At 32.6% G+C, this 21,122-nt stretch overlaps 1 protein-coding gene across 3 annotated transcripts; it reads right to left on the reverse strand.

Annotated features, from left to right (window-relative positions):
- Nucleotides 1–8,050: 8,050 nt before the first annotated feature.
- LOC124360684 lies at nucleotides 8,051–19,518 on the reverse strand. Of its 3 annotated transcripts, none has more exons than XR_006922266.1 (3): nucleotides 14,350–14,546; nucleotides 10,348–11,056; nucleotides 8,051–9,525 (listed from the first exon to the last, which is right to left on the reverse strand). XR_006922266.1 is itself a non-coding variant. In XM_046814511.1 (3 exons), the coding sequence occupies exons 2-3, from the start codon at nucleotides 10,637–10,639 to the stop codon at nucleotides 9,361–9,363; spliced, it is 324 nt and encodes a 107-aa protein (XP_046670467.1). In that variant the 5' UTR covers nucleotides 10,640–11,056; nucleotides 19,322–19,518; the 3' UTR covers nucleotides 8,051–9,360. The 3 variants fall into 3 exon arrangements, 2 of the variants coding, with proteins under 2 accessions (XP_046670467.1, XP_046670466.1); XM_046814511.1 differs by lacking the exon at nucleotides 14,350–14,546 and adding an exon at nucleotides 19,322–19,518 and having other exon boundaries at nucleotides 10,481–11,056; XM_046814510.1 differs by having other exon boundaries at nucleotides 10,481–11,056; nucleotides 14,350–14,528.
- Between the last annotated feature and the right edge of the window lie 1,604 nt (nucleotides 19,519–21,122).

A 21,122-nucleotide genomic window follows, 5' to 3' on the forward strand; every position in this document is an offset into this window, starting at 1 on the left:
ATTACTAGACCCGCCACCAGACCCTCGTGATTAGCTCGTCACGTCGTGGCCTATGATGCGTATATTATCTGCGCCAACGGTCTAACGACCATTGTAGCTACCTACCCCAAAACTGATGTAATAGTGGGTTTTATTTTTATATATTATTCTTATTAATAATTAATTGTATAACACGTTGTTTTGGGGATACATTACTAGTAGTTTCCTGAATCCTACCTGCGATTCTGTTCTAAATTATTTTGTAATCGCTCATATTATATAGTTTAAATTTATGATATTATATTAAAAAATTATCGAAATAATTCATTTTTCTAATCTAATCAAATTACTTTAAATTGAAGATCTTGACATATTTTACAAATTAATTGTAATCACGAAACTAGAATTATTATGATTGCCACTTCTACATATCCTTCAGTAATTCGCATTTATTTGTAAACTTAAGTATTAGCTCCTAGATAGTACCTATAGGTAGTAATAAACCAAGTCATATCACGTCCAACCACATTCTTTGTGTGTCTCTTTGGGTTTTTATATATCGAAATTATTTTTAACAATGAGCATCTTCATTAGCAGTACTATTATAATGCGGCCACATCATTGCAAGCCTGGACATATGGGCAGTTACCGCGCCCCACTTCTCCCCTCGCCATGCGGCGTTGCCACATTGTCATATCAGCTGATTCTCAGTACGAGGTACGAGGTGACGCGACGGAGGTTGACGTACGTTTCGATCCGGTTGTTTACATCCGTTATGTTCTTCGGCGTTCGATTATTCTGCATGTTTTTATTTAATTACTAATTTTGCCCTCATTCTGTGTCGTAGTGTAAACGTGTGTAAATTTTAATCGTGAAGGTAACAGATGCAGGCAAATTGATAAGCAGTAAAGGCGATCAGATGATTGTTCGATTGTTGAATTTAATCGATTATCCCATCACTTATATGGCTACACGTTCTTGATAACCACTCGTATAATACTGACTCTACAATAGTGATGGGAGAATCGAATACTTTAAAGAATCGAATACAGTGAATTCGAATTCACCCCTGTATTCGAATATGTATTCGAATACTTGTATTCGAATACTTTTGATCAGCTGAGCGTTTCTAACAGACAGGTCTAGACCTGTCTTACTTTTTTTCGCAATCTATTGTTCCTGGGTTATTTCACTTGTTTGTCACGAATTCACCACTGTATTCGAATACTTTGGCTTTTGGTGCCTTGTATAAACAAGTCATACCCATGATATACGAACTTCAGAAGAAATATCTTTGTTTACCTGCTACTTCAGTTCCGTCTGAAAGACTATTTTCCACAGCAGGTCTTGTCACTAATTACCGTAGAAATAGACTAAAGCCAGAAAACCTTAATAATATTTTGTTTTTACACAACAATATAAAATAAATATTCATATTTGTCTTTATTGTTTAGAACTGTAACTCTTAAATAATATGTATTTTTAAATTTAATAATTATACAATTAATTATACATTTTTTCAAATATTAAATTTTGTAATTATTTTTTCAAATTATGAATCTCCCCTAAATTATTCTTTTCAAAGTCTCCATATATGTATTCATTTTAAACCTCATATGAATACGAATACAGCTCTTGGATATTTTATTTGAATACTATTTTTCAGAATAAACGAATACTCCTGGTTTGAATTCAATTCTTCCAGAGAAATTGTATTCATTTCAAAAGTATTCGAATTCATTTTGATGTATTCGAATATGTGAATACTCTGGCTGTATTCGAATACTATTCGATTCTGTATTCGATTCTCCCATCACTACTCTACAATCGTAGCAGTAACTAAAGCGTAAATCACATAGCTTACTTAACATGTCACTTGATTGGAGATGTCTTGGTCTGGTCGGAATGCGATTCGCCGAGTCTCTTGGACTTGGACATCATCCCCTACACGTGTGTACTACATCTTACTACCGTTCCTTACATATATTTACTTCTCCAGCGTACAAAGCAGTAAGTGTGAAGTACTGATTACACATTTTCGCTACAATTATGACACAACAACGACAAGCTCTTCACTTAATGGTTTGACAAATCTGACTACATTTTCATTAGGCTGCTGAAATTGATTTCAAATTATTCATAAATTGTTTACTTTTATTATAGGCTAAGTGTATTTTATAAACTGTTTGTAACGTAATGTATTTGACACGAGATGTAACATCACGACAAATTGAAGGTTTGCTACAAAAGTTAATCAACTTTCGGATGAAAAAGTATAGACCATTAACAAGTATTAATCTTAACTTAATTCACAAAACACTTTAATTAAAATACGGTTTGTTATTTTATCTGTGTTATTATTCTATTGTGCCTGTACAATATTTGTTTCTGATTGTGCTCTACTAGCTCAATAGTCGTTTAGAAAAAAATGTTTTAATTCAAGAATGTATTTTTAAATACATTTAAACATGTTGAACATTTAAAAATGTTCAATGAGCAGAGACCAGCAGTACCCACCCACTAGTTGGTACATATTGGATGTAATGTACTTTAGTTTGGATCTCTGTGAGGGAATACGCTCAGTTCGTTGTATGAGAGGTTGTTTTGTTACTAGAAATACATTTATACATAGACTATGTACATTATAATACAGAAATATTGTCTTCATTTTTTGTTCCTTTAGTATGTATTAAATTTAATGAGTGTAGATAAAATACAATACAGACAAATAATAAGGCACTTACAGCAGAAAGAAAGATGATATCTACGAGTAGGTTTTTTGTTACAATTGTACACATCAACTTTTCTTTTCATTTCACACAGCAGATTGTAAGCTAGTTATTTTGGTAAAACATTAAATATAAATAGATGTACCTAATTAAACTTATATGAGTACAGAACGAAAATGTAGAACTGTAATAATTACATATTTAATTTACATATTACTAACTGTTTATAATAATTATTCATTGTACATTTTCTATTAGAAACTGTATATTACTTATTTGAAATGAGGCATATTAATATTAACAGTATGTATGCACAGTATTTTTACGTATTGTATTGACTCTGTGTTACACTTTGTATTGTGGAGCGTTAGCAAAGCCTATAACTGGATGGACTGGAAAATTTCATTTGCCTGTCTGTCTATCTGTCTGCCTTTACACTCGATGTCTCGAGAACGAACTGGCCCATAAACTTGAAATATTGCCTGAAGTTTCATTTATATATATATATATATATATATATATATATATATATATATATATATATATATATATATATAGGCGATTCTTCGATTGTGGTGCAGGTACACCACGGGCTTTCACTGAGCGTTACTGTAGCTAATACTTTTACATTAGTTTTACGGTAACCATTATGGCAACGAGAAAATAGCCGAATAAATACATTTATAAACAAGTTGGGTACAATCGTATGTGATTTCAATATATGACATTGAAACACGTGTAGTTGATTCACACGGTAAAAAGATAAAATAGAGTGGAAAGTCAATGTTAAAAAACCGTGATTTGATTTCAACGCAATCTTGCGTTGTAGACCATCTCTACCTCACCGGAACTTGTATTTTTAAACACTGCGTTGAGACCTAACTTAATGTATAAAAATGTTAGTGTCACATGCAAGATATCTTGAGAAAGATGTAGACTTTAAATTTTGTATGAAACTTCAATTCCACATAGTCAATAATCATTTATATGATAGTGCTCGTCCAGCCACGGAATTTGGCTGAGCTTAATTGAAGGCGATCTCAGTAGGCTGCAAAATGTCTTTGCCTGCAAGTAGAATGTAAAAATTTATTTTTCTGCTGCTGTCTGTTTGTCTTGAAATTTTGTATGCAGCTTCAGCGAAGCCTGGTACGTGACACGTGGTGTGGCGAACTCCTACCTTGTTTTTATTGTATAATCAAACTTACGAACGTGCTAAGCAAACAAGTCGTACAGTTTACACGCTCTCTCATTTGGGAGTATACAGAGGTTTAGATGTGTAAAACGTTCAAATGTAAATCCTCCATTAGTGAGCCACGTTGATGTCGTTTCTATTTTTTAAACGAAAGATAACACAAAAAATCTTATGCTGATTACAAAAAGAAGTTATATTATCTATAAATAATGGTGATAGCTTAAAATATTGAAACTTTTGCTTGACCAATAACTATTCACTCCGAGCTAACTCCTCCTTCATAATAATATCATTTTTCGTTTCAGAACGGTGGTTTCAATATGATTATAGTTTGTGTTAAGGTATTGAAACCAGAGGCGGATTTGAAGACTTTCCGCCCCTGGGCTAACCACAATTTTCCCCCACACCCCCTCCCACCACCACCAACCATGTAGGCTTACCTTGGTACTGGGGTGGGTCGACGCGACGTCGGCGGCAGCGAGGCGGGCTCGCTAAGCTTCTAATAAAACTCAAATAAAATAGGTTGAATTGGCAACATTGGAGTTATGCTTTCTTAGTTGCAGTTATTGTTTTTACCATAACATATGAGATGCCACAACATTTATCAACTGGCAAATTACTAAAAAAATCGTGAAAAGTAAGTCAACAGATTTGTGACACATCAGCATGATGTGTTGTGTTGCTTCTCATCATATCCAAAACGAAGAATAGTTTTGGATTTCAACGATCTGCCAAATATAATGGGACCACTTCTATTTCAAACAGTTGAGTTACCTGACCTCCCGTTATGGAAAAATGGTTACATTTTAAAAGTAGGTACTTCAAAATATAACTCAAAATGTTAAATAGGGTTATTCCAGAGCATTGTTTCATTTTACCAGACGTAACTGTTATGAGTTTAAAAATACCTTCTCGAAACATCAGGCAAACTAAGAAGTTCCATATATCATGTCTCCATAAAAATAATACAATTAATGATTCGTTTAAAATGGGCTCATAATAATAATAACTTATCTCAATGATTAAATAGCTCGATTTGACTTCTCCATCCAGAGCAAAATCGAGTACCCATTAGAATCAATAAAAAGCTCAATATTTGAACAGTTTATTACACAGCTACAAATTATTCAAAACAATATTTGTTCTTATAGTAAATACCCATTATTTAGGCTATTTAACACTTTTTAAAGTAAATTCACATGTTTTATAATATGTAAAATAGTAAAAGGTATGTATACCCACTTATGCCCTATACTCTATCACCTTTTATTTTCCTAATTACACACAGAATCTTTTTGAATTAAACATGTCACAGTTATGTTAGTTTACATGATAAATTCCATTATATGCATTTTAAACAATAATTTAAATAGCTAAATATATAGTATGTAAAGATGAATCGTATTGTTTATCATAATTTATACATAGATTTTCCCGTAAGAACACGTATATTCAGTATAATTTACAAACCATTTGTATTAAAACGTAACAGCTAATCGTACGTTTAATTAGCAAGATTTTGGACATTTATTTATTTGCCTCATAAATAAATGCAGTGCATCCCTAATTATTGATTTTCTAAATTTGAGGAAGAGGATAGATAGATTCCAATAATCGAAAAGCAGTTTAACGATGACGAAAAGCAAATGACCTAAATCCTGTTATCCTTCCAAATCAACCATTGTCAATAATATTTAAACAAACTATGTATTAGCATTGAGACACTACAATCTAAGTTTTTGAAGTAAAACATATATGGATTTAAGACGAGTTCCTATTTTATAAGCAGAGCTTCACATGCGCAGCCAGAAGCTAACCTGTGTGTCCTCGTAGTTACGGTTTCTAAGGTAAACAACAGGTGATTACGGTGCTGTCAGGTACTCGCGCCCGCTGCCCACACAGTTATTGTGCCTGACTTGTCAGTCATCCATACATTGAGTTCCAATAGTTATTATTCTCGGATCAAAAAGTATAGATACCCGAGTTTGAATGGTAATCACAAACTAATTAGAAGAGCTACGACTATGAGCGCACCGATTATTCAAAATCAAATCCCTATTAGTTTATTTTGGACTAAAAATAATATTTATGTTAGAACTTAGAAATAAATTATAATAAAATATATCAATCTAACTTTCTAACTATTTTAATGTACGAAATAAACAACACTGCATATATAATTCTGATTATTTCTTGTGGCTTTACTCTTTACTCTGTACTTTCAGTAACCGAATGCAAAATGTGCTCATACTGATATCAATCATACGTTACAGAGTGCTCCTAAAATGTTCCAGTTGCTGTTACTGCTAAGAGAGTCCGAGTACTTTGTACCAGGAACGGCGGTGAACGTTTAAGGTATTTGTATTATAAAAGTAACTTGTACCGGGTAATTTAGGTTTGCGATGACTTGTACTCTTAGGACAGTGAGTATCTGGTACAAAGTATCTTTTGGAGTTGTTCCGATATGACCAGTTGTCACAGTAGTTAGTATGTTGCCAAGCTCTGAGCAGTTCTCTGTACTGTGTTAGTTTTTTGTCATTCGTTTTAACTACGAGGCACACAGCCATGGGCAGAAGATAAGTTGTATCTTTTAATAACAACTTATTCCCATGCAAATCTAAGATTCTAAAACATTACATACTCTATAAGAGTACTCCTGCATATATCTTGTTTAAACATTATCGAATCGTAAGTTTCCAAGTTGTAAATGTTCAAAGTTGCAAGTTTGGTTGAAAAGTGCCCAAATCGGTATTTTTCTCGTTGTCATTAATATATCACGGAAGTTATTGGTAGTACACAGTGTTAATATGTATACGAGTAAATGCAGAAATGAACAAGCTAAATTTTAATATTATTCCTGTTATTGGAGCTCTGTTAGTTTGTGATCCAAGAGCAGACAACAAGATTTAGCTTTGAATTAATTTGTGATTTAATCTTAACTATTTAGTTTAATATTTGTTTAATGTTATGATTAAATTTTGTTTCAGTTAAGGAGAGTCTGACGTCATTAAAAATAGAGTTTTTATTTTGTTTCTTGATTTTTAATATTTTATGAATGAATAGTTTGATATACAAAGCACGTATATTTAAATCAAGCCTATCTACAGATATCTGCAGGATTCTATTAGTAATTTAAAGTTCTGGTTACTTAGGTGGGATAAAGGTGTTGCAAGAACTCGTTGGTGAGGCTGGTACAAACTGTGGGCTAAAGGCGTTTGATTTTGCGGCAATTAAAAGCCAATAAAAATCTGATGAGGTGATCAAAAATGCCAGAGTAGCAGAAAGACCTAAGAATAGGAAGCTGGAACACTGGAAGAATAATAATGGCTTTATATACCTGGAACTGGTTATGTCTGAATAAACACAATATTTCCTATTTTGGATTCATTTCCCAAATATTTCAAAATTTCTACTATATGTACAGCTTATTTTTCACCACAAATCTCTTTCACCACAAAGTGTTTAATGTTATATTTATTCATAACGCGCGCACGCACACACGCGCGCGCGCGCGCACACACACACACACACACACACACACACACACACACACACATATTGTTTATATGTATAGCTATTATCCGTGTTATTGACGATTAAAATGGTGAATTAGGTTATTTTGCTTGAGTTACTTTTTTTAAATTTAATAGTCACATCTCTTTGAACATATTAACTGAAAGTTAAATATATTTATAAATTTGTTATTGCACAAGGAATATATGTATTATATTAGTCCTTTCTTTGCGATCTTGAAATCATCGCTCGTTCATATTGATACACCTACAGACAAGAGAAACTTTGGTATATAACACTATTAATGTACGTCACTCACTATAATGTACGTAAATAGGCAATTTTTAATCCTTAGGAGTAAGTTCAAGGCAAAATGGGATGTTTGCTTTAACTTCACGTATGTTTTTGCAAGTTTTTTAAATTATTGGAATATGTTACCTTTCAGTGAGATTTCCTCTTGATCCTAAAAATTTTAATATATGACTGTGAGATAAGAGCTGTGAGCTGTCCAGCGTCCTGTGGGGTGTGTCTCCCCAGAAACTGGCATTAACACGTTCGTCGACTTGCCTGGAGCCTGAAGAGTATACCAATCTGAGCGTATTTGTGAAAGACCAAGGATTTAATAAAACACACTTTGTATTAATTACAGTTTTATTCATTTACACTTACGTTTACAACCATTCAACAATTAAAACTAACCGATAAAAAACCGATAAAAATTTGTAATTAATCGTTGATACTTCAAATATACTATAGAAAATATGTCTTAACAAGGTCATTATCTTAGACCCAGGTTAAGTGTTAGAGAGGGCTTCTTAGCCCTAACTTCGCCTGGTAAAATAAGACATTCTTTACTTTTTACTTTTTTTTATCTTAGTATGAAAATAGGTTTCATGAAACCTTGATATACAGTTTTTCCTGTACTTGTAATTGAACTTAAACTATTGGCTGTTTCTTTTATAAATCAGTGAATTTACTAAACTGTTGTGATTGTTGACAAATTTAATGATCACATAAGAAAGAAGTTTTAAAGCATGTACTTCCATTATTGGTAAATATTTCCAAAAATATTTATACAACAAGTAGTATGTCTTCTAGAGATAGAAGTTACAAACTCATAACAGTGTTGTATTATAAACATAGTTACATAAAACAAGCTATACTCGTGTTTTATTAGGTTTGCTATTTCCTATAAAACCTTGGGTTGTTAACAGGAGGAATACAATCTTGCATTGAAGCATTTTTACTTGTTTTAATACATCACAATACAAATGTATGAATAAAAATGTACACATTATATTAAATTAAAATACATTTAAGTAACATAAAAAACTATTGTTGACTATTGAAATAATCATTATTAAAAATTGAATTAAAACTACTATGACCTTCGTTTCCTTCATAAGTCAACTACAGTTGGTGTCTATGTTAACTCAGTTTCGATAAGTGTACTTCTATTTGTTACGTAACAAATTATTTTTGTAACTATTGCAAGTTTACAAATTAATAAAAGTACACATTGTATCATTAATCAAATTGGTAATATATTGGGAGTAAAATCAATGATGTTGTAGGACCTAGGTATAATCAGTACAAACAGTAGGCCTATTAATAATTATTTGCACATTCAGGGCAGTTTTCAAGAGCTCTGGTATTCGTGTCGTAAGCTTTTCACGGCTTCGACAAAACTCGTAAATACTGATGTCACACATGTTTTGACAATGTTATAAATAAACTGTGATATTTTGTAAGCATGGCCCTTCTTTAAAACTATACAATAACAATATAACTATTGTAGTATCACAGTGTTATGTTAAACATAAATGAAACATTATGAAATATAAATAAGATCACAACGTATTCGAAGCTGTTGGTCTTTGACAACAGACATAAAGCGTAGAATACTGAGAACTGACGCAGAGTGGCAGCGCAGTGGGCTCCGCGTCTTCAGACTGTGAAGACAGCACTGTAGGGGGGTGGTGGGAGCTGTTCAGTCCTGGTGATGTAGGGAGGTGGGGGGTTATCGAGGCTGGTGACTGCCTCGTAGCTGGGGGGCTGCTCTCTCACTCCCCCGATCAAGTACAGCTGACTGTTCACACTGGTCAGTGTTCTCTGAAATATCGGTTTATCGTCTATTAATTCTCTCGGATAAACTAAACAAATCAAGTCATGGAAGCAGGATTTGTGATGGAATACTATCGATAAACAATATTAAAGTAATACATTTATTTTTCATCAAACCATACATTTTTTAATTCAGACTTCTCCATTGTGACCAATTAATTCAGTATTGGATATCTCAAATGACTTTCTTATTCAGCTAAACTGTACAATTTAATAGGTATTATTTGCCAGTTAGGAGGCTCCACTATCCACGTCGCGGGTCAGCCTCGGCTCGCTGTGCTCGCCTGTGTCCTTGGTCCTCGTCTTCGGTCCAGCCGTGGTCCTTTGTATGGACCTACTCCTGCTCGCTGCGCTTGCTCGTTTCCCTAGGCTTCGTTTTTGGCCTTGACGTGTACCTCTGTATGGGCCTACTCTTCCTAACTATGCTCTCGTCTTCGGCCCAGCCAAGGGAAACTTACCTGCATCCATATTTTAGTAATATATCCTGAAGAGCTTTTATAATAAGAAATTAAACTCCTTACGACACTAACTCGATTAGTAGGTTAAAATGAACTTAGCCCAAAGCTAAATCTAATGTTAAACATTTTAAATATAATGCATTATACCATTCTAGGCCTCTACAACATTCTTGTCTTTTTGCAGGTACTGTCTGACTGTACTTACGAAATGTATTTTCTTCAGTACGACAAGTTAATTTAAAGTGTATTTGTTACAAAGGATATAGTTATTGAAGTTGTGTGAGAAATTTCAACTTATTGTAACAATTTTTTTAAATTTAAATATGAAAAACAGTCATAAAATAGAGTTTACCGAGAATGGGCACAGACTGAGCTAGACGAGGACAGCTGCTAATTCCTTCACCGGCAAATCCTGTAGAATCAGAAAGCCAAATTCTTGAAAAATTCTTGAAGTGTGAGACCAAAGAACACAGTCAATCACTTACCAGATAGGGGGAGTGTAAACGTACGGTAGGCTGGATACGTCGGCAAAGGTAGATACAGGCGACGACACTGAGCACCAGCAGACTCAGGGAGATGGTGAGCACGTGCCAGCGAGTTTCCGGCTTATCCTGCCATCCGTCCACCATACTGCAGTAGAGCATGTAGCTCAGCACGGCGGCGATCGTCAGCCCCACCACGATCCCACACAACTCTAGCCGTTCATAGCGAATCTGCAATAAGTCATCAACCAGTTACAGTACATACTGCAGTAGAGCATGTAGCTCAGCACGGCGGCGATCGTCAGCCCCACCACGATCCCACACAACTCTAGCCGTTCATAGCGAATCTGCAATAAGTCATCAACCAGTTACAATACATACTGCAGTAGAGCATGTAGCTCAGCACGGCGGCGATCGTCAGCCCCACCACGATCCCACACAACTCTAGCCGTTCATAGCGAATCTGCAATAAGTCATCAGCCAGTTACAATACATACTGCAGTAGAGCATGTAGCTCAGCACGGCGGCGATCGTCAGCCCCACCACGATCCCACACAACTCTAGCCGTTCATAGCGAATCTGCAATAAGTCATCAGCCAGTTACAATACATACTGCAATATCGTTAGTGTCACATGATAGCCTCATGCTGATTATATAACTCTCCGTCTGAAATCCTGTCTCGTACAACCACATAGAAGCATGAACAGTATTATAGTGGCTCAATCTGCTATTTTGTCTCCATTGAAGTATCGGGAATACAGCCAAACCGCCAGCAATACTTACCCATCGTCCTACCTAAAACCCGGCCTCTTAAAACCTCATGGTATCCATCGGAATACATCAACAGTCCTGTCTCGTGAAATCAATTAAGATACAGTGACAACATGTATTTTCAGGCGGATTGTATTTTTTGTTTTTATATCACTTAAGATAATTTGTTTAGATTTTTGTTTTGTATGCTTTTGAAATTTATGAAACATTATTTACACTGCTACGAGTAATAAATAATACATAATTTACAACAGTTGTACATGTAGAATATTGTAACCGTAAATATATTAATATTGTATCCTTTATACTGTAAGAAATTGAGATTTTTTATCATTTAAGAGTATTTAAAACTTTTAACGAACTCGACATTTTTAAAATCATAGCTAATTAGATACTGCTTGAGACTAGTTGTTGTCTATATTGGTACTGTAATCTTCACTGACCAGTTATTGATAGTGCAAAGTGTTTCAATACTGGCAAGGGAAACCTGTTAGGAGGCTAGGGGGTGTAAGACTGGCAGGCTGAAACTTGAGAAGGGGTTGATAAAATGTATTTATAATACAGACATATGCGCTAGTTCATTACAAACAGTTGCCAATAAAACGAAGTAAAGATCGAAATTTACCTTAATCTTTATGCTAAGCTGAAAGAAATTATTTATTTCAGCCTAAAGCTAGTCCAAAATTACCATTTCTATAAACATTTTAAATGCCCTATATTTTATATTTATGTCTCCTTTTTAGTTTATATGGCCCATTTTCATTTGATTGACATTTATACGAAATCAAGTTTAAACGCAAACACCCTAAGGAGGGTAAACTTCTAGATGGTAAATACCTCCTAATAGAACCTACACTGGCTACAAATCGATGTCATTTACACCTTAGCAATCGCGGGATGTAAGGAGCCGCACACCACTAACCGCAAATGGCGTATACAGTATATAGAGATAATTTGATCCATAAGTTTAGTTTACTTCGAAGGACGATTGTTGGAGTAAGTTAGGCTTCTGTATTGTTACAGTTTTTCTCAAATCTGAACGCGAGAGAGCCCCACCTCTGCCCGATCTGACTGGAAGAGGTTGGATCATAGAAGGCCTCCACGTAGGCCTATATCAAAATGTCGTGACTTAGATAGTGTGAAATTCACACTGAGATAGTGTACATTATCATTCCTCATGGTGATTGTACCGCCGACAATCCCCCCCGCCATTAATCTTAAATATCTTGAATAATCTGCAACTCCAGAAAACATGTACGAGTATAAGTCCTTGTAAGAAGTGCAATGGTGGGTATCGTTTGTTCCATCATTATCTGTATCATCACTTGTTCCAAGTAAAAAAAAAACTAGCGGACGGACGGACATACTTCTTTCCAATAGAGCATTAGCAATCAAGATCTTTATTCTGGAAATTGTGATATCGTGGTTTTACCGAACACTAAAATAACAATGTTGAGATTTATTACAAAAGTAACAATATTATGTGATATGTATAGAAAACGATAGTTATTGCTTAATTAGCGAGTACTATACCAACACATTTTAATTGCCGATTATGAATTGAAAAACTCCTTCAATAATTTATTCCACTATATACGACTACTCAAATCTATGAATACGGATCCAAAAACCAAATTTACTGCTGTTCGCACTTCAACTTCAATACACTGCCCTGTAAACCCAGAAATGCAATGATTCTTGGATAGGAAGGAACGATTCAAGTTTAATAGGGAACCTCAAAACTACACGTTTGAATTAACTATAATATATTATAAAAATGTAGAAAATGAGACAAAATAATGAGGTACCAGAGCTCACCCGTTAATAAGGAACTAGTTCTGGCGGTGACGATATCTTCCAATTACCATAATTTATCTCAGAACTCATTGGAATTACCAATAAAAAATAGATTTCCCGTGACGTCCGTGTTACACTGTTTGGAAATGAGTACAAGGCCGCGTGTAACAGATGGCCTGACGTGTTTGAGGATTCGTTATAATCACGAGATTACTTCTTAGCTACGAGGCGAATTATTTCAATAAGATGAACTTACAACCTCCTCGAATACGTCTAATAAGACTATTACAAAGCTCAGTTTTATGTTCCGACTAAAAATCAAGACATATATGAATAATTGTAGTTTATAAGTCTAAATATTACACAAAAAACTCATGACTGTTTGTGTGTTGTGTGCTATTTTTACTCGATCACGTAAAAACCAGTAGATTGATCGTACCGAAATTTTACATGGACATTATTAGGCTATTTGGTTCATAAAGGCAAATGTAGGCAAATAATGCCTAAGTTCATATTTTGTTTCTAAATGTGGATAAGCGATTATTACTATTGATGTTTTATGTAGCATCAGAATTTTTCGCGTTTCATTCATGTTTATTTGGGCATAGCTCAATACTGTAAACAAAGAAATAAATACAGATGTTTGAGATTTCTATCTGAGTTATATGAAATTAGAGATGAACCAAAGTAGTTAGATCCATTGGTTACAAAGTGGTTAACGAGATGAATGGTATGGCAATAGGTACGTTTAAATCTTTAAATATTTTGTTTAGTAATTTCTCTTACATCTTTTAATTGATGAATAAACTGCGTGCTCAGCAAATAACGTGATTTTTTTATCCTAAAGTAACAAAAGAAAGTTTCTAATAATTAAGTCACATCACTTGTTTGATAGTATTCTTGATGCACGCAATATTATAATGTATAATGATAAGGTATGTTCTACATGTTTTAATATAATTCCTAAATAGTAATATTTGTTATTGTAATTATTTTTTTTATTTTTAGCGTTGGTATTGTTACAGTGAAGCTCAATAATACTAAAACCAACTAATTGTTTTAAATTAATAATTTTAAAACCAACTAATTGAGACATCAACAAATTGGTTAGTTTTCATGCAGTGCTCAACAATAAAAATGATATAGGAATATTATAACACAAGTTTGTATTGTAATAACAAATACCAAACATTATGAAATCTTTTGTATTAGAACAGTTACTCATTGCCAAATCAATTGTAATAACAGTTTTCATGAGTAAAACGAAAGAGAATTTGAGGTATATCAATGCTTAATCACTTACTTTTGCCTTTCGGGCCTTCCTAGCAGCTAGCTCAGCTTTTCCGTTTAGCAACATCCCAGATTTGAATGTTCCACTTATAGGAAATTTTGGAGAGCGACAAATAACTATGCTGGCGAGGTGTAACCGCAGTCCTAGCCGAAGTCCCCTGACAACTGACCGGTGTGGAGTCGACCGCCAAGGCGTGCGTGTGTCACCCCTACTCTAGAGCACAGGGCAAAGGTCTCTTCTCTCTCCATTACGCAATATTTGTCTGGGCTACAGATGGAACTTTACCCGCTGGTAAACAGATTATTTTAACAGCGTTAAAGTATAGATACTGTTTGCTCACTTCCTTTGTTGTTGTAATTTAATCAATTTTAATGTTACACGTGAATAACCAAGAGTATTATCTGTAGTCGAACCATCGACGAACCGTCGAATACAAACCGGGGGTCAATTTTGATTGTAATATTAGCAATATTGCTCTTGTATACGATCTTTGATCACACAAGCTGTAATCGTATAACAGGCTTGGCTGAAGTTAGCTTGCAAAATTCTAATCTATAGCTCATGTCATTTATGAGATGTCGTGCGTACAAATATCTATTTGTAGACATACTAACGATCACACAGAAAAGAGAAACTCTGTCGATCAACCAAATTCCAAGGTTAGACATTCATCATCATAGAATTCATTCTTGTTTATGTAAAAATTAAGTTTCATACAAAATTAAAAGTTCACGGATGAAATCTTAATCTTTCTCGAGACATCTTGACACATTCACAATTTTGTTCATTAAGTTAGGTTGTAAAGCACAAAGCAGTGTTCAAATAATAAAAGTTTTGGTGAGCTAAGGAATGACTACAAAGCAAGAGTGACTGAAATCAAATTTTGTCACCAATTTATATAATTGACTTTCCACTCTATTATTTTTCCTTTTATCTCTATGAAGAAAAATGTGACATGTTGAAACCTCACATTATTTTATTCCGTTTGTTTACAAATTTATTTATTCTGCTATTTTCTCATTGCCATCATGATTACCCAAGGTCAATGTAAAAATATTCGCTAATGCCATGTAATGATATGTACCATCATCAACTCAGTGTTGCTCATATAAAAATGAAGATTCATGCAAACTTTCAAGTCTATAGGTCAGGTTGTTTTCGAGATATTCTGTGGTCAGATAGACAGACAGAAATGAAACTTTTCCAGCTTCTCGAGTGATAGGCTTCGCAAACGCTCAGCCAACTAGTTACACAACTAGTATAATCAGAGATATATACTCCTTACTAACTTCGTCTCATTTCTCTATCTCTACAAGTCATGTCAAGCCATTTTCCAGTCAATTGACGTATGCCACTTGCCACGCATATTTAATTGTTCTTAAGAGCCAAATTTTATTTTTATTAATTATTACTTATTTATAATTTCACAGAAAATACACACGCTAACAAATTAGTTTTTTATTTGAAGTAATCCCAGAAATTGAAGATTTGGATACATTATAAAATAAAGATTATAATGGCAGAGTATTTATTTTCTCATATACAGAAATGACCAGTATTATGATAATAGAAAAATATAATTTGAATTTTGGATGTAAATATCATTTTTAGATACTTCTAGTTGGAAAATATAAACCTTGTAAAACAATTTGCCTACATCTCTATTTGTTCATTTACACATCTCTATGGTCAGTATGGATAGGGATAAAATAGAAAGGTCAGATTGGTTTGAAACTTGACATGTAGCTGAAACTTTTAAATATTCCGAACAATGTTTTAATATTTGAATACACATTACCACATGCAGTACCTATATGTCTCATGATGAAGTGAACAGCATGTAGTAAACGACCTTGAGTTTTACTCCATAAGAATAATAATTAAACTTCAAACACTTGTACACTTTATTTTTGATTGTAGAATGTTGGGAAATGTGTCATGTTGACCCTTGAAGTGGTAGTAATTTTATCCTGTAGTAGTGTGGGAAGGGAAATCCTGTACGAAATTTATGAACTATGCACCAGGTTTAAAAAATTAATAAAAATACAAAACTTGGAGCAATATATGTGTTGTATATATATAAATAAATAAATAAATAAATATATATATATATATATATATATATATATATATATAAATAAATATATATATATATATTTATTTATTTATTTGTTCAGAATGAAATATAGAATAAAATTTGCATTTTGAAAAGGTCATTACAATTTTTTATTTTGATTTTCTTCATAAAACAAGAAATTTTGCAATAAAGATTTCTAAAATTTGGGAGGGACCATGCCCATGAAATAATGTTATTACAAGAAAAATATAAATGTAAGATAACCTATTTTGAATAAAATTTAACACAGTTTTAGAAAAACAAACTTTATATACTTATATGGAACCGTAATAAAACTATAAAACAAAAAGTGGTTATACCTGTAAATTATGAAGATCTGGTGTACATGTGAGAGTTTGGTAATGAAAATTTTGGTGGACAATTCTACAGGAATATATATTATATTGCATATTTTCTTACTCAGAATGAGTTTACATTATACATAGCAATGAAATAAATTCCACAATTAATTTTTAAAAAATTATAAAAAAATACTTTTTGTAATTATTAAAAACGTCAAAGAAAAACTGTTATACGGCCCAATATAAGATGTTTTGGAACGTTTGCACTATAAAAACATTTATTAATTTATGGATCATACAAAAATGGATGAAACTGATACATAGTCGGAGTACACAATAAGAAGTTATCTGCGAGGATATGTTTGAAAGACATAAAATATGTTGAATAACAATACAGAAGTGAGTTTGAACTACCTGAAGTAAATAGTATAACAATGCAAGGATTAAAGATATGATTAATATCCATTTATATCTGTATTAATTATATTTTTTAAATGAGATATCTCCTCTAACTTATTCTATGACCAAAAATAAAACCATATTAATGTTTGAAATTGAATATTGTTCTTATGTTATTAAAGCTGAGAGGTTTGACATTGTTCTCATAGGATAAACTCAAGGTTGTTTCACTGCAGCCTACTCTCAACAATAATAATTCCTCACCCCAAACATGAAATGGTGTATGTGTAGAAACACAATTTTTCACGTGGGTGACAACAAAATTATTATGCTTCATTGTAAACAGCCTTCATGAGAAACAGTTGTAGTCATGGACATTTAAATGTGTACATTGTGTATTCATAAAAAGTCATTAAATCACAGGGTTAACCTTTTTCAGATAGTTTTAAGACATTATTGTTTTAATTAACAGCGCGTTGTATTTTGGGCGACAATTTGATGTCATGAATGATTGCTCTGATACATGGAAGTCTTCAGATATTAAGCATTTCTACTTAGTTATACCATTGCTGTTAAAACTACAGTAAAAGATTTTGAACATTTTCACCATTTTTTAGTGTTTTAGATAATTGCTAGAGGAGGACAGCAATACATGAGGTTCTATACTAAGACTATCGACATTACATATGCAAGGTACATTAGAGTAGCTTCCCAAATAGCCATCACCTAATTATTTTTCACGCATGTAGCAAATACAACAATTTCCTTTAATACATACTACAAATAATAAACAGAATGTCCAATAATAGGATCGCAAGTTTCTTTATTTTAATGTAGAAATTTATTTCCATGGCGATTTAAGAGATTTAAATAAATTAACATAGTTCCACTAAACTAAATGGTCTATCCGATTTGTTTAGTGCCTCTTACACTGTCTGTTTGAATTTGTTATCTAAAAACTTGAAAAGTTTCAAGATGGTTAATGTAATTTTGTGTCTAAGTAACAAACGTTTTTGGCAGTTCATTGTATTTACTATGTATTACACAAATGACAAAACACACATACAACCACATGATCAATGACCCAACAATACCCTAAAATTGTGTTGTCTGTCCATCAGTCTATCGGTCCATGTGATAGGTGTTGATAGAAAGATTTTAGAGACTTGAAACTTCAGGTTCCTTTTGGTCCAAGAAAGAAGTCTATTGATTTTGGGGTCAAAAGGTTAAAATTAAAAGAAAAAATAGAGTTCTAACACTCTTACATTGATCTCATGAGTAATGAGACGAGAAATTCACTGAGTAACAAGCTGAGTGCCATCACATAACATTCTATTATGTGGGCTAGTAACATGTGTGATGAAGGTACTTTATTGCTGGATTTGTTGGTAAGACTCGTTACATTCTGTCAGGTCCACATTATTACACACTATTTAAATTGAACAACTTAATTACTTCTTTGGACATCTCTAAGAGACACATCATTTATGCTAACTACAATGTACAATTCTTAATGAATGCCAATAACTGATATAGCTCAACAACCATTGTATGACTCTAAGTGTGAATCCTATAGTTTCACATGGCATCTGGACCAGTAAGATTCTGGTCTTGGATATAACGATAGTCTGCTCAAATCCCCATTAAATTTCCAATTTTTACAAAAATTTCCTCCCTTTATCACCCCTTCTGTGATCTAGACTTCATGTCTGTGGTTGACTGAGAAAACTTGATATAAATACCATAGAGTAATATAATATAGTAATGCTGTATGTGCTGTAATATTGTTACTCTAAACTAAACTAGTACATTATAGCATAAAAAAATCCTCAAATCTGATCTTCAGGTAAGTGGTTACAGGATCACACCACCATTACGAAATGTATTGAATATTAGTACTCATATTGTGATGGGATATAACCTCTTAGGCTACTCAGCATTACTAATTTGAATTTGAAACCTATCACAAGGATTAAAAACAAATGTTTTATCCATAAAATTAAGAATTTATTCCAATTTCCTTGGACTACAACCTCTTCATAAATACACTTTGTGATTTTATTTACTGCTTAAGTTATAAGTAATAAAAATAAAATTGACAATACTGACTTAATAAAATACGTAGTTATCTATGATGTAAATGACCTATAAATTAGCACTCTTTTACCTGGTATGAACAAGGCATCTTGATATCTATTTTATTTAGTACATTTGTAAAATCTTAATCTTGGTCTAAATTTTTCAAAGAAGGCAAAATATTTGGTCAAAGATAATTTGAGAGGACATTAGAAGTCTTATCAATGGCACACAAGGTAACCAGTCATCCATTTCACAATTCAACTGTTTAATCCTGTTTGAACCGGTTATGGACAGATAAAACCCAACTGCTGGTCATAAGTCTGGGGATGATGATACTGAGACTTTTATAGGTCAATTGTAATCTTGCAAGCCATCTGCTCACAATGTCGACCATTTAAGTGCTGAACATGGCCACATGTTTTATAGTACAAATAGTGGTATTGTACAAGAATTACATCACTTTATATGTAATATTATTATTGTATATTGCCACAACAAGGTACTGTGAATGTGTACTCTTCAATATTTTATTGGGAAATTAAAAGTTGGTTAGGCAGTTATGAATAAATATATTTTGTAAGACAATTTTTCTTGATATTATCACAATCTATAGAAATATCTGTAGCCTGTTATATTACTCAGTACACTTAATAGTCAATAATCCTTACTCATTTTTTTTGTACATACAATACAATGAATAGTGCCATTTACATAAATAATTAATAACACTGATTGATTCTTTGTTTGAAGTTTGTTATTGACGATGTAAAGTTTAGAACGATAATAGGATTTCGGACAAATCTATTTTCTTCGTCAGGTGAGAAGACATCAAGTTAAAATGTAGGGCAATGTACTGCCACTAATAAAATGAAAGAATATAAAGAAAAAAAGGAGAGAAAAGGGATTTATTATTAATATACTCACATAAAAAACTAGATTCATAGCAAGCTGTAATACATGGAAGTGGAAAGTTTGTTAGAGAAAAGAGCTTCCTTCGTTCAGACATTTTTTTAACCTTTGGGTATTTTTGGATTTTATATTATTAGGTATACAGGGTGTTGAGTAAAAGTGTTCCAATACTATTGGATGGTCTACACATAAAAATTAGCAAAAAAAATTTATATGAAGGTTTGTTCTAAAACCTTTAGTTTTCCGTCTATTTGGCTGCATGTGTTTTTTCTCAAAAAAATTATATCTTTTGAACTAGTTAAGATAAAGTTATAAAACTTGAGAATTGTATTAACATTTGATAGAACTTTTTGAAAAAAATATTAACAAAATCCTTTTACCCATTTCAAAATGGTAAACGTTAGTTGATTTTGAGTTATTTTGATAGAATAATTATATTATTGCAATGTAAAAATTACATAACTATCTTCATTCTTATAATCCTGAAAAACAAAATGCAACCTGAATTATTTTTGAACCATTTAAGAAAAATATTAAAATAAATGTATTTATTTTTAACTTTCAAAGTTAAAGTATGGCTTGACCTTTAATGCTCCAAAATTATCAGTAAAAATTTAAATTTGTTGTGTAAGGCACAACCTCTTGGATATTAATATAAAGAAGTATGAAATTTGAAAAGTATTTGACAAAACAATTCTTTTGAAAACCACATATTTTGAAATAAGTTTATTTTAATTCCTAAATGAACTACAACATGAAAATAATATAGTTTTTCATGAATACATATATTATAATTACTCCCTGGATTTGTTTTATTATACTGTTAGAATTATGTTATGGTTATATATTTTATAATTAATTATAGCTTTACTTTATTAATTTTGAGGGATTGAAATGTGTTATTGTACTCGTCAAAATTACGAACAAACAAAATTTTGACTTTTAATATACATTGCAAATTTAAATAACTCAAAATATGA

The sequence above is a fragment of the Homalodisca vitripennis genome, chromosome 4 (genome assembly GCF_021130785.1).
Source record: "Homalodisca vitripennis isolate AUS2020 chromosome 4, UT_GWSS_2.1, whole genome shotgun sequence".
In the NCBI taxonomy this organism is placed as follows: Eukaryota; Metazoa; Arthropoda; class Insecta; order Hemiptera; family Cicadellidae; genus Homalodisca; species Homalodisca vitripennis.